The sequence below is a fragment of the Pelmatolapia mariae genome, linkage group LG16_19, assembly GCF_036321145.2.
Source record: "Pelmatolapia mariae isolate MD_Pm_ZW linkage group LG16_19, Pm_UMD_F_2, whole genome shotgun sequence".
NCBI classification, from domain to species: domain Eukaryota; kingdom Metazoa; phylum Chordata; class Actinopteri; order Cichliformes; family Cichlidae; genus Pelmatolapia; species Pelmatolapia mariae.
This window is the reverse complement of record NC_086241.1, coordinates 7,178,038-7,191,241: the sequence shown is the minus strand read 5'-3', so window position 1 is coordinate 7,191,241 and position 13,204 is coordinate 7,178,038. Positions and strand designations below refer to the sequence as shown.

Genomic DNA, 13,204 nt, shown 5'->3' with positions numbered 1-13,204 from the left:
TAAGAAACATTACAATATGGCTATACTAGAAATTATTGGATTCAGAAGGAATTGCAGCAACGCGATGATCCTGGTATCTAAACGTAGGTAAAAAAGCTGTTTTAATAAAGCCGCCTATCCAACACAGTGATACAAGCCTTGAAAATTTACACAAAATGCACTTTTTAAAGTTTTCTCCAGTAAATTATGAGAAAACCGATCAATCATCCAGGCTACCAGTGATTTTTTCTGCTCATCAGAGACATTAAACTGGTGCATTTTATTCAAACTATGATAGATCACACAATGCTGATTCTCAGAACTGCTTATAAATAAAAAATGTGCGGAAAAAACGGATTTGGCTTCAGATTGTGAATTCTGTTGTGTGTGTAAAACGGATCATAAATTGAAAATGCCATGTGGACTTATCTCCTATGCTTACGACATATCCTGGAGAGAAAAAACCCCCCATTAAATTTCTGTAACTCTGAAAAATTACACTTAGCATGAACGCAGAATTTTGCTTGGTTTCATTAAATATCCTAAAGTTACTGTAGAAAAGCAATCAGCTGATTCTGAGGGGGTCAGATGGGAGCTTTTCTCAGATTTAATCAGTCTTATATGGGGTGACCTGAAAATGACACACGGCTGGGACAGCTTATCTCTCAGATCAGTGTTGATGCTGTTATAATGCTGATATCTTTGCAGAGGCGAGGTGTATGTGCTCAGACAGTAGAGCAGGTCCACTGATTGGAAGGCTGGCGGTTCGATAGTGTTCGACTCCATCTCAGGGCACTGTCATTGCAGCCTAAACTAAACTTAAGTTTTGCATATTAATAAGCTCAACACTGGTGTTAACGCAAGGGGTAGCAGACCTGTTTGTCCACTGTGCTCTTCTGAGCTCATCTTTGTAGCAGTTTTTAGGTGATGCCAGCCGCAGTGGCTCATCAGACAACCTATTCCCTCTGATTTTAAAAGTAAAACAAGCCTGGCTTTCTGCCTTCCATTGTTAAAAGTACTGCTAATACCCAATATAGACCTGGAAGGGTGGATAGAAGAGGTGGTGGCATTATATGTCAATATATGTCAAATCCATTGCTAGTGACTCTGTAACTCTGACAGTCCATAAAGAAAGGAGGTCTTGGCCATCAACGTGGGTGTCACATATTAATGTGGTTGGCTGTTAGAGACCCCACTCGCCTCAAATGTTTTTCTGCAGAAATTGAGTCCTCAGCTTTTAGGGTATGCTGGAGTTAGCAAATACAGGGCCTAGAAACTCAGAATTAGATCCAGAGTTAGCTTAGCTGTTCAAATTGTTGTCTTTATATTTAAGAATTTGGTATAAGTATAAAAAACTAAGATATCACTGAAAGGAAACTAAATTAGACTATAACGCTCAAATCTACAGTTTGATTGCTATGGACGTTTCGATAGGTCGATAGCTAGTTAAATTTTGAGATAATAAACAAAAATTTTGACTTATGGTTAAGAAAATGTGTTTTCTTTATTGGCCTCCACAAATTCCTTCCCACTTCCCGCGTATGTGATGAGAATCAGCAGCACAAAAACACGCCAGCTGAATGATCATTTTTTCCAGTCACTTTAACTTTTACATGTATTTTTACCCCTGAATCTGTTTTGCTGAACTCTTTGGCAGCTCGCTGTCATTCAGAGCTGACTTGACCCTGCGTGTCCTCGAAGCTTTTCGGCTGATCCCGATGTTTTGTTATCGAGATCTGTCGATAGCTTGGTGCAGAGTCTCGTGCAGGAGCTTCCAGCAGCGAGTCAATACTGAAACATTAGCTGTTGAGACTTTACACCGGGCCTGGAGGCTGAGTCAACGTGTCACAGCTCTGCCTCGGTGTACGATAACACACACACCATCACAAAGCACGCACAAGCCGGGTGGTCTCCAATAATGTCCGCTAATCCTGCTTAGAGACAGGAATCTGACAGGGAGGAAATCCGTCGACCTGAGTGCTGAAGAGGGCTATCGGGCTCACGCAGATCTGTCCACGATGGTGAAAGCTAATACAGGAATCAGAGTGTGAAACCAGCACACCGGTGATCAGTCCACTCTGTTTTGATCACGTAGTAAAGATCCAAATGAGATCTGCTCCTCTGTGAGCTTCTGTGATTGAAAGCAGATTCTTATTCTTATTTTTTTATGTCTGAAAAATCTAAGTGTGGTGTACTGTCCACCATGAGTGTTTACACACTGCTGTGATCTCAGCTTCTTAACCCCCTCTTTCAAGCTGTTTTTATTGGCTGTGCACACATGGCTGGTATGGGGCTTATGGGAAACGGAGTATTTCTAATGGTGCTGAGGTATTTAGCACAAATATTAAAAAGTGCACAGAAGCAAAGCTTGAAGTCGTGGGTTGCTGATGTGTGTGTGTGTGTGTGGGGGGGCTAATAATAAGCTGTAAGTATAAACATCCAAAATTGCACCATGATCCAGCACACACATCAGGTGCACACACAGGTAACCATTAAAAAGTATCCCACTCTTGCACGTCTTTTAAGAGACAGCAGGCTAGAATCTGTGCAAATATACAGAATATTTTACCTCATAAGCCAAATTTTTCTCAGGATACAGCAGTCAAGTGCCCTTTTGGAGCAAAGTTAGTGTGAAATTACTGCCTAATGCTAATGTTAACCTGCTGCATGGCAGCTCATAATAAGCCAGAGCGTTACCTTCATCTGGGTGCACAGATATAATACTCCAAATTGGCGCCCCGTGGTTTAGGCGTTAAATTTCCTAATGAGGGGCTGCGAGGACATTAATCAGGGTCAGGTGTATGAGTCTCTTCTGCGTCATGGTGAACCCAGTTTCTAACTCAAGTTAAATTTTTGTTTCTAACATAGTTTTTTAAAAAATTTCTGACCACATTAAACACGGGGATCTCTGCCGCGGTCATAAATTTGCCTTTTCATTGTTCACTGAAGCAAATAATGAACGTTGTCTCTTTACCCCAGATAATTACAAAGTGACGTTGAGGGAAAACTCCAACTCTGCGAGCTGTTCATCAGCATGATGGACTGTGTTAGTGATGGATAATGAGCTTCAGAAAACAATGGGCGCCTTTGGTTTTGGAAAGGTCAGACAAACCTGCCGCACAACAGACGGCAGTAAATTCTGGACGGCGTGAAATTACTCCTATAAAGGAGTCGACTTCGTGATGGTTTTAACTTGTTTACCAGGCGATCAGTTTAATTTCTGTTGACCTCTAAGACTTAACCCATCTGGATAAGCTGATTACATTTTCCAGACATTTCCTTCCTTGTTGGGAAAACTATGGGAGGAGGAGACGGTGCAAACTGCTGGTGCCTGGTGGGGCGTCAGGTCACTTCATATCGATCATAAGGCCGCCAGGACTTCATTACCAGCTCCGGGGTCTTATACCCCAGAGGAGACAACACTTTCCTTGACTAAGCAGACATTCAATGATAAGCTACCTGCCCTCCCCTCCTCGCCTCCCCTTCAGACACACTGGCATGCTCACACACACACTTCCACCAGTCAGCTGAGTTTGGTGCTTCATTAATCTGTGCGCAAAAGTGCTACGTACAGCGGAATTCCCCCTCCCTGTTTTTAACTCAGAGGAAGTTTGGAGTTTGTCCTTCTGGTTGGAGGTTACAGGGAGGCTATTTTGGGAATGGATTTCACTGATTAAAGGCAAACTTGTGTTTTGGAAGACAGAGTCTGCAGACTAAACACGCTGAAAGGCAGAACAGTTTTGCACTGCAGCGGCACAATGCAGAGCATGCTGTTTGATTTAACTCACATTCTTTGGTCTAAAAATAAACGCTGCAAGAGCCGGATGTGTCTAAAGCAAGAGTGAACTAACACATTTACCCTCCTGCAGATGAAACCAGTCCATCCAACGTGTGGGACTGCAAGAACAGAGGGGTGAATGGCACCCAGAAGGGTCAGATCGTGTGGAGGCTCGAGCCCGGGCCCTACTTTATGGAGCGTAAGTTGGTTATTGAAAAGTATCTCTGCACTTCTTGCAGTTCTTGCTATAAAATATTTAAAATGATCTAAATGGTCGACAGTGATGATTTAGACCTCACTGAGTGTAAAAATTACCTCCAAATCAAAGCAGAACATTTAGAATGAACCTCCAGGTGCAGCTGAGCTTTAAAGATTTTTCCATGTGATGTTTTTAAAGGGCTGTAACTCTTTTCTGCTTCCTCTGTAGCTGAGACAAAGATCTGTTTCAAGTACTACCACGGAGTGAGCGGAGCCCTGAGAGCCACGACCCCGTGCATCACTGTGAAGAACCCAGCAGTCCTGGTGTGTGAGGGAGGGATCGCACTGATCAATCACTCTGAGATTTATACATGTGAAGTCTGGAATATGATGGGGATAGCTGGTTATGATTATCGTGATTGTAATAGCTCCAACCATAAAACAACAAAACAAACCAGACTTAAATATCATTAATGTCCCCTTCAAGTTCATATCCTTTAACACCTCTGGACTGCATCCAGCTGTTTCTGTTATTTGTGGATGCTTTCCTGGGATTCCCGTTCTTGGTAGTTGTACTTGTGTGTGCTGAATTTCGTCCTCTGTATTAAACGTGAACTCTTGAATTTCTGACAAAGCTGCTGTGCAAAGTTGAGATCTTTACAGGAGGATTTTGCAGCAGGACTCCTCTCTAACAGCTCTGAATGGCGTTCCCGTGGCCTTCCTGACCGGATGTACCATGTTTCCGCTTGGACATTGTGGATTCTCAAGCTCAAACTACCATTTGATCGCTGAGTCGGAGACATGAAAGTTGAGTCAGTGGGAAATCGTCTGTGAGAGTTTTTTGACAGCAGTAATGGAAACCCACCCTTCTTTACCAGGCGTGGTTCTTTGTCACTTCCTGTTTCTAAAATAAAATCTGAGTTGAAGACTCATGGTTGTGACACACTAGGAGAGAATCCCAGATGCTCAGGTGGAAGTGGTCAGAACGGACTTCCAGGAAATGATCTAAAGCAAGCAGCAAGCCTGGAAGTGGTCCAGATATGCACAAGGAGGCTCATTTGAAAGGAAGATCAGCTTTAACTCAGGAGTCGTGGACCTTCTCCAGTTTCTGAAAATAGCAGATGTGGGTGGTTTTTGGATATTTCAGTATGCAGGACTGATTTTGAAGCCATTTATTTCACGTTTCTGCAAGTTGAGCTATCAAACAATGGACTGCCTTCATTGGCTCACAGTCTGCCTTAAGAAATCCTGTTATTTATCACTCTCAATAATGGAGCCTCACGGTGGTTTATATGGCATGTTTCATACTTTTCAGTTGATTGATGACTCAATATTGAGTCGTCTGTGACCGTAATCAATCCCACATAAATGCTGAGATTTGGCTCCTCGCTGATGCACCGCTGTCTGCGTTCAGTTCTAATTTATTCCCTCAACCTTCAAAGTCGTGTCCACAGTTATGATTTAAATTCCTGTGAATTCAGTAGGACAAACGTGTGTGTGTGTGTGTGTGTGCGCGCGCGTGTGTGTGTGTGTGTTTGTGGTCCTTGGAAAATATGTGCTCCATGTGTTTTATAGCATCTAAAGTGTGACGTTGTCTCTTCTATCTCAGGTGGAAGGGCTGGCTGAGCAGGTCGGAGTCGAACATCCTCGTAAACTGATCAGCTTCACTTTGACGGGTGAGTTTAGCAGTTTTGCTAAATGCCTCTTTCCAAATCTTTCCAAATCTGGAAGATCCACACCATAAATCCCAGAACAGATGCTTGGATTTTAACCGAGTGATCCATCTTATCTTCATCTGTGTCTTACAGTCCCTTTGGGAAACACTAGAGTAAACTCGAGTTAACACAGAGGCCTTGGTATTGAAAGTTTTTTTTTTCCCCACCAGAGAGACTCTGAAGTTTTTATCAGTTTCCCAGTGATGATATCAGGTTCAGTTTAATTAGTTTAAAAGAATGGGATGTCCACCTCACTTACCCAAACCACTCGCCTTTGTTAGCCATGATGCATCTGCAGGTCAAGCCGTGCAGAAGCAAAGGAGAGAGAACTTCAATCCTTTGCTTAGATATTCGTCTCTCTCGTCATCTGTTTTATTGCAGACCTGCGTGCTACTGGCCTGAAGAAGGGGATGTTTTTTAATCCTGATCCGTACCTGAAGATGTCAATCCACCCAGGGAAGAGGAGCGTGTTCCCCGTCTTCAGCCATCACGGGCAGGAACGCCGATCAGCTATCATCGCTAACACCACCAACCCCATCTGGCATGGAGAGGTGACGTCGTTTAAACTTTTTCAAGCTTTTCTGAATGTTACTTTGCACTACTGTTAATTAAATGCATTTATATTAAAACAGGGGACTATATCATGCCACAGGTTTTAATAGACTGGCATCCAGGATTGGTATTTAATGCAGACTGTTTTTGGCTTTTGGCTAACCTTAAATAAAGTTCCTTGAGTTTTCTGTTTGCACCTCATAATCTCCAGTAAGTCTGTCTTTTTGAAATACTTCTAGCATCAAACCCATGATGTGTTTCCCTCTTTCTTTTTTTGCACGTCGGTGCTTTTGCCTCTCTGCAGAAATACACATTTGTGGCCTTGATGACGGACATCCTCTACATTGAAGTGAAGGACAAGTTTGCCAAGAGCCGACCGATCATCAAGCGCTTCCTTGGCCAGCTTACGATCCCTGTGCAGCGGCTCATTGAAAAAATACCCGGGTAGGTGGAAAATGTGCAGACACAGGCGAGTAGGAGCTCACTCATAGAGTCACGCACACATAAACAGACCTTCATGTGTACTTTATCTGTGTGTGCAGTGTAAAAGACACAGGTCTCTCTTTTTTTGCTTCTTTAACTGTGCAGAGTCCAGCCTGTCAGTTTCTCTCTGTGTCGACGCTTGCCCACTGAGCACGTTAGTGGACAGCTGCAGTTCAAAGTTGAGCTCACCTCAACAGGACCGGATGGTAAGTTTGCCTCTCAGCTGTGGTTAAATATTCATGACTTCACATTTTCTTGGAATTTGTTTTCACTAACATGTTCTCCTGGCTGTAGGTGCCTCTCCTGACTCCATCATCGGTGTTTCATCCTTGAATGGAGCTCCAGGGACTCCTTCTGATGATGAAGACCTGCCCCATCACCTTCCAGGCTTGGTCTCAGCAGGCCCCTCTCCTACGGGCTCCCAGGGTTCCCAGGGCACGGGGGAAGGTGCTACCGCGGCCTGTCTGGAAAAGGAGCTGCCTTTCATCGGAGCAGAGGGCAGATTTGGGGATACTGAAAGCGTTGCAGGTCATGAAATGCTCCAGGGGTCATTCAGTGAGAGTCTGGATGCTATTGAGGCCCCTAAAGGACCTGGTGAACGACCTCTGGGTGCCGCCTCACCTAAACTGCGCTCTAGTTTTCCGACACACACAAGGCTGAGCGCCATGCTGCATATCGATTCAGACGAGGATGAAGAAAGATCCGGAGCCAATGACATCACTCCTGTACCCCTGTCGCCGCTGCTAATGAATGGAGAGCCTCCTGATGCCCGTGGTACTGATGAAGACGACACTGAGGGGCAGCAGGAGCCTGAGCGACTGGTGGGGTCTGTGTTGGAGGCGGGGCCAGTGGGTGGAGGTGCTAAGGCAGAAGACACGGCCCCCGAGGCCCAGGCGGCCGCAGAGGCCGTTGCTGGCATGGACTTAGAGGACGTTTTGGAGCAGGATGTTTTCCTTGAAGTGGAAGAGGTTCCACTCACAGAGGCTGCGTCCCATGATGCTTTGCCAGAAGGTGGAGACGCTCCTGAGCAAGGAAGGATGGCTGGCGAGGAGCCCTTATCAGAGATCGATAGCTGCTCAATGGCAACAGCCCCTCAGACGGTCTTCTCATCTTCAGACAGCTGTCCAGTCACACTGACCACCGCTGTGGTGCGTTCTCTGGAGCAAAATTTACTGCTTTGTTTGCACCATTCCTGCAAAAACATTAAAACACAAAAAGTTATTCATTCCAACCACCAGAAGTATTTGTTGAATTTAGATGCACTTCACACACAAACACAGTGTCACTGCCTAAATCTGCCATCCGGGAGCAAAAGAAGTTAGCTTGCTAGCTAAAAGTATATGAGAAACTTACTCAGCTTTTCACACTGCTGATGACTTTATGATCTAAATTGCAATTGGAAGTGTAGACCTTTTTGCCATGTCCTGTTATATTTGTGGTCATTGCCATCTAAGTTTTTAGCAGCCAGGAGTGTCCATATCCAGATGAAACCCCAGTAAGCTTGGTTTGCGTCCTGCTTCCATATACTGGATGGATATGGCACACTGATGGACATATCTGCTAGTGCATCTAAGAAAACTACTGCTCGAATTTACTTACTAAAAGCACAGTCCTCTTGTAATTAAACTTTAAATTAAATTCTAGTTAAATGTGTTTATTTCTGCTGTAAAATTTGACATTTTAACACAGGAGTCTATAAGGACTGAGTCACATTTGGAGCCAGCCTCCAGTGGCCATTCAAGGAACCGCAGTTTTTAACACTCCCACACTTTTAGAGTAGACAGCTGGTAAGTGTGGAAAGTCTGCTGTACATTTAATTAATTACTAAGTAAAGTTCACTGAGTATCTGAAAAATTAAGCAAGGAAGTGCCTTTGTCCCCCAGCAGGGGGCGACACCTCTGCTTTTAAAAAGAAGCGTATGGGAAGATGATCCTTTGGCTGGCTTGCACTATAACCACAGCAAACACTTTCTTAAAGAGTTCACGGTCCCAGTCTCTAGCTTCACATCTTACTGAATACAACATGATATTTATTTTGTAAATTCAATCTCATTCAGAATAAAAAAACAAAGATAAGCAGCATGTGCTGGCCCCATCTCTTACGTGCAGTGTTCTCAGGCTTCTCGGTCAGAGCCACACCTCGATCATCGAGGCTTAGCCAAAGCACATCAGAATATGAACATATATGTCAGATATGAAAATATGCCACTGTGGTTAGATCCTCTGAAGAAGAGTTTCTCCATTTGTTTCATTTTTAATGTGCAGCCCAAGTGCCGTTAGTTTTCCCACAGTGCTCAAACAGAACAGCAGGATCTTGTGGTTCTGGTTCTTTTATTAAAGGACACAGAGCTCTAATGCACCACTGCCACCCTGCTTTCACTGTCGTGTGGTGGGCTAATGCTGTACACAGGCTCGTGGAGGCCTTTTGTCTGTCTTGTTTTGTCCCTGTAGAGATGTTCTGGGAACAGACTGTGAGTGGGAACCAGTGATCTGTTTCCATTTTCCACTGAATTTTTATCACAAATCTTCCATGATTGTTTCTTTTTGAGATGCGACGCCTACGCACTGACACATATTTGCATGGAGTCAAACTTTTGTTGCCCTGGTTACGGAGCCAGCTCTGCCTCATGCCGTGAGCTATGGACTCCTTTCATATCTGTATATATGTGACTGAATGATTTTGTGATTATTTTGCCATCTCTTTAAACGCTTATATTTTCTAGGAAGCAGAGGAGGGAGCAGAGACCGCCATAGATCCAGGGGGAGACATAGACTCTACCGCCCCGCCGACCAATCAGGCTGTAGATGGTGAAGGGGGCGGGCAAGGTGCCGCTGCTAAAGCTGAAGCAACGCCGCCGCCGCCACCAACTAGCGAGCAACAGGAGGTGGAGGAGATCAGCGTGAGGAGGCTGAGCCTGCAGGCTGCAGGGGGCGTAGCTGAACAACAGGAAGGCGCGGCAAAGCCATGTGAGGAGGCGGGGTCTGCAGATTCAGAACAAGTTACCACAGAAACAGAAGGAGAGGAAGGTAGTCCCGTTTACACAAATCTCCAAAAGTCGGTCACCACAGTTTTTGTTGGACATTACAACCCATGACATTTTCATCCCGAGTTAAAACAAAGTTCCCTCTGTGTGTTTCCTGTGCTCAGGTGCTCACGTCAATGGACATCCTGTGCGTTCACTTCCTTCTGTGCGTCACGACATCCACCGATACCAACGTGTGGACGAGCCTCTGCCTCCCAGTGAGTGTGTGTGTCTGCATGCCCTGTACTGTTCAGTGCGTGGCAGTGTGTGTTTCTATTCACGCGACCGTCCCGCGTCCACATCTGTTGTTCACATGCGTTGCACTGAGTCAGCCTGACAAACACTTTGAAACCCCAAATCAGCCACAGAATGACACCATGGATGCAGTGATTCCCGACGTAAACACACATTTATCCATTTTCCTCATTTCAGATTAAAAATGAAATTCCCGAAGTGTGTTACTTTCAACAGTTACATGTCTTCAAGCCATTAAACACCTGCTTTATCTCCATTTTTAACTGCCTCTCAGACTGGGAGGCCCGGATCGACAGCCATGGGAGGATTTTCTTTGTGGACCACGTCAACAGGACCACCACGTGGCAGCGGCCCACCGGACCTCCTGCCCCACAGGGCCTGACTCGCTCCAACTCCATTCAGCAGATGGAGCAGCTGAACCGCAGGTGGGCTTTGAAAGGAGAAATCATGAACTTTCTCCGAGGACTGGGAGCTTTTGGAGGACCGGGATCTAGATAACGTTAAAGAAATCAGTTTACCCCCCAAGTAATTGTAGTTTAACTCAAAAAATTAACGTCTAATGCAGATAACACAAAAAGTCAGTGACGTACAGATGCAAAAGTGGGCGGGTCCTGAGTTAACCTCTTCTTAAATTGCTGTGAGTGATAGAAGTAATTATCAGTGAGAGTACAGGATGCCACTGATTGACATGTGACACTGTTAACTACTGAACCGAGGCCTGAAAGCTCCTTGAACACCTTTGTAGATGTTTAATGGGTGACCAAGCTTCAGAAACTCCCGCAGACGTTTTTAATCACTTGTTGTTGATCTAAAGTAAAAGAGTTCCAGATGTTTTCAGAAACATATTTTCCTAATGGAAGAAATATTTTCCAGAAGGTCCACTGTTTTGGTCTTTTTAGCTTTGAGGTAACAGATGGCCACACCTGAAGCATCTGGAAGTGTCCAGTGGTGTGAAGTGGTGCAAATCCTTGATTAAGCCAAGGGTTCCTATCATTAAATAGAAAGTGGGTTCTAAATAAAACAGTGTTCTCCGAGACCGATCTGTGTATGTTGGTGAGACCTGCAGATATCTCTTTGTTTTTGTTTTTTATAATCTGCCTGTTTTTAAGCTAATGTACCTGTGAATAAACAGAAGTTCTCAGGCTTTCAGAAGAAGACAGCTTATGCACGCTTCATTGTCTTTGCTTCCTTTGGGGAGCCACTGAAAAGCTAAAGTCACTGTTTGATGACAGATATCAGAGCATCAGGAGGACCATCACCAACAGCGATCGGTCAGAGGAAAGCTCCGTCGACCTGGTTCCTGAACCTGAAAGCGAACTGATGCCACACTCCATTTCTGGTTAGTTCGTCTCACAGACAAATGCAGTAATTAAAGGTTTCATTGACGAGAGCTCGGTGCTCATTTTACGAGGAGACATTTGTGCAATTAAATGAGTCACCTCTGGAAGATGATTCATCCTCAGAACTGCTACTGGTAGCCATGATACTGTTATTTGTTATGAAGAGATGTGAGAAGAGCAGCTTTCTTTGTCATATCACTCATGCAGAATTGTAGACGTGTGATTACTAACTGTCTTTAAACTCAGCACGTGCTGTTAGAGCGTGTTTTCCTGACATAAGGTGCTGTGGTCGGTTTGTTTGGTGTCTCAGGCTTTGACTGGATGTCGTTTCTGTTGCAGAATACAGACGAGAAAGCGGCGTCGCGCACTCCAGCGGCCGCTCGCGTCTCTCCCTGCTGCTCCAGTCGCCCAGCGCCAAGTTCCTGTGCAGCCCCGACTTCTTCACCGTGCTGCATTCAAACCCTGTCAGTCCAACACACCTGTAGAGCAGATCTAACATACGCAAGGTCACCAAAAACCATTTAGGCTCATGTTTCTGATTAGTTATCCAAGTTTCAGAAACTAGTAGTTGACAGATTACATCGTCACCTGTTACTTGTTACGGATCGTTTTCTTTTCTTCTGTATATGTATGCCAGCATCAGTGACAAGTGATCAACAACACGTTACAATCAGGTCATCAGAGTCAGGCTGTTTTTCATCTTTTCTTTCCATGCTTCAAACTAAATCTGAGCAAACATCTGGAGTGGAGATGTGGAAGATTTCAAATATTTTCATTGTCATGTTGGGAATTACGCACACTCTGTTCTCAGCCAGTTAGTCATACTTCCCTGCACAACATCACAATGAAGTGATTAGAAAGAAGAAAATATAAGTGTAGTATTTTAAGAAATGGGCCAGGATCTATAAAGAACTACAAATATCACATCAGCACATTGACATATTTGGCTGGGGTCATAAGGGACCTCTGTCAGGGTAGTCACTAATATTAGGGATATTGAGACTCTTATAGTCTGCCCCCTTTAGCTCCATGTGATGTGTTGACTTTAGTTTAATCTGTTTCTTCTTCCTCGTATACAAAATAAAGATCTTTATAACTTCTGCTTTTTAACTGCTTGAGCTGTTAGAAAACTCCACATTCAACTCCATGTACACAGTTATTTTCAAACCTGATGTACTGATACTGCACTAATCATGTAGGAAAAACCCTGATTAACATTATGTCTCAGATAAAAAAAAAGGAAAATAGCATCATAGCACTGAAATAATCCCACTCTTGTTTCTCTCATTGGTTCTGTCTCTTCCTGATGACCTCCCCTCAGAGTGCCTATCGCATGTTTACGAGCAACACCTGCCTGAAGCACATGATCAGTAAGGTGCGTCGAGACACTCACTTCTTCGAGCGCTACCAGCACAACCGCGACCTCGTCACCTTCCTCAACATGTTCTCCAATAAGCAGCTGGAGCTTCCCCGGGGCTGGGAAATGAAGCACGACCACACTGGGAAGGTATGCCACGCGATGACGCCCGTTTTCACCTTCACTGCGCTGCTTGTGACATTTTCTGATGGCTTTATGTGCGCCTCAACCCTCAGCCTTTCTTCGTGGATCATAACTGTCGCTCCACGACCTTCATCGACCCGCGGCTGCCCCTCCAGAGTTCTCGCTCCACCGGGCTGCTGGCCCACCGCCAGCATCTGAGCCGCCAGCGCAGCCACAGTGCCGGGGAGGTGAGAGACTCGCCATTGCTGCAGAGCACTCATTGCCTGGAGCACGCTTAGGGTTTGCATGTTTAGAGAGGCCAGTTTGAAACCGAAAAATGGTCCATGAACTCTGAATGTTGGCGTCACCTGTGTTGGAGCCATCAAGGATGAAAGCTGCTCA

At 44.8% G+C, this 13,204-nt stretch overlaps 1 protein-coding gene across 4 annotated transcripts in view; it reads left to right on the top strand.

Annotated features, from left to right (window-relative positions):
* Nucleotides 1–13,204, top strand: part of hecw2a (HECT, C2 and WW domain containing E3 ubiquitin protein ligase 2a) — a 46,299-nt gene that overhangs the window by 11,960 nt on the left and 21,135 nt on the right. For all 4 annotated transcript variants that reach the window (XM_063496684.2, XM_063496686.2, XM_063496683.2 and 1 more), the window contains exons 3-16: nucleotides 3,849–3,956; nucleotides 4,185–4,279; nucleotides 5,565–5,631; nucleotides 6,052–6,221; nucleotides 6,527–6,666; nucleotides 6,811–6,911; nucleotides 7,000–7,853; nucleotides 9,428–9,731; nucleotides 9,853–9,945; nucleotides 10,257–10,407; nucleotides 11,215–11,321; nucleotides 11,662–11,786; nucleotides 12,644–12,829; nucleotides 12,916–13,050. In XM_063496684.2, coding sequence (XP_063352754.1) covers nucleotides 3,849–3,956; nucleotides 4,185–4,279; nucleotides 5,565–5,631; nucleotides 6,052–6,221; nucleotides 6,527–6,666; nucleotides 6,811–6,911; nucleotides 7,000–7,853; nucleotides 9,428–9,731; nucleotides 9,853–9,945; nucleotides 10,257–10,407; nucleotides 11,215–11,321; nucleotides 11,662–11,786; nucleotides 12,644–12,829; nucleotides 12,916–13,050 — 2,636 coding nt within the window. The remainder of the gene's footprint in view (nucleotides 1–3,848; nucleotides 3,957–4,184; nucleotides 4,280–5,564; nucleotides 5,632–6,051; nucleotides 6,222–6,526; nucleotides 6,667–6,810; nucleotides 6,912–6,999; nucleotides 7,854–9,427; nucleotides 9,732–9,852; nucleotides 9,946–10,256; nucleotides 10,408–11,214; nucleotides 11,322–11,661; nucleotides 11,787–12,643; nucleotides 12,830–12,915; nucleotides 13,051–13,204) is intronic.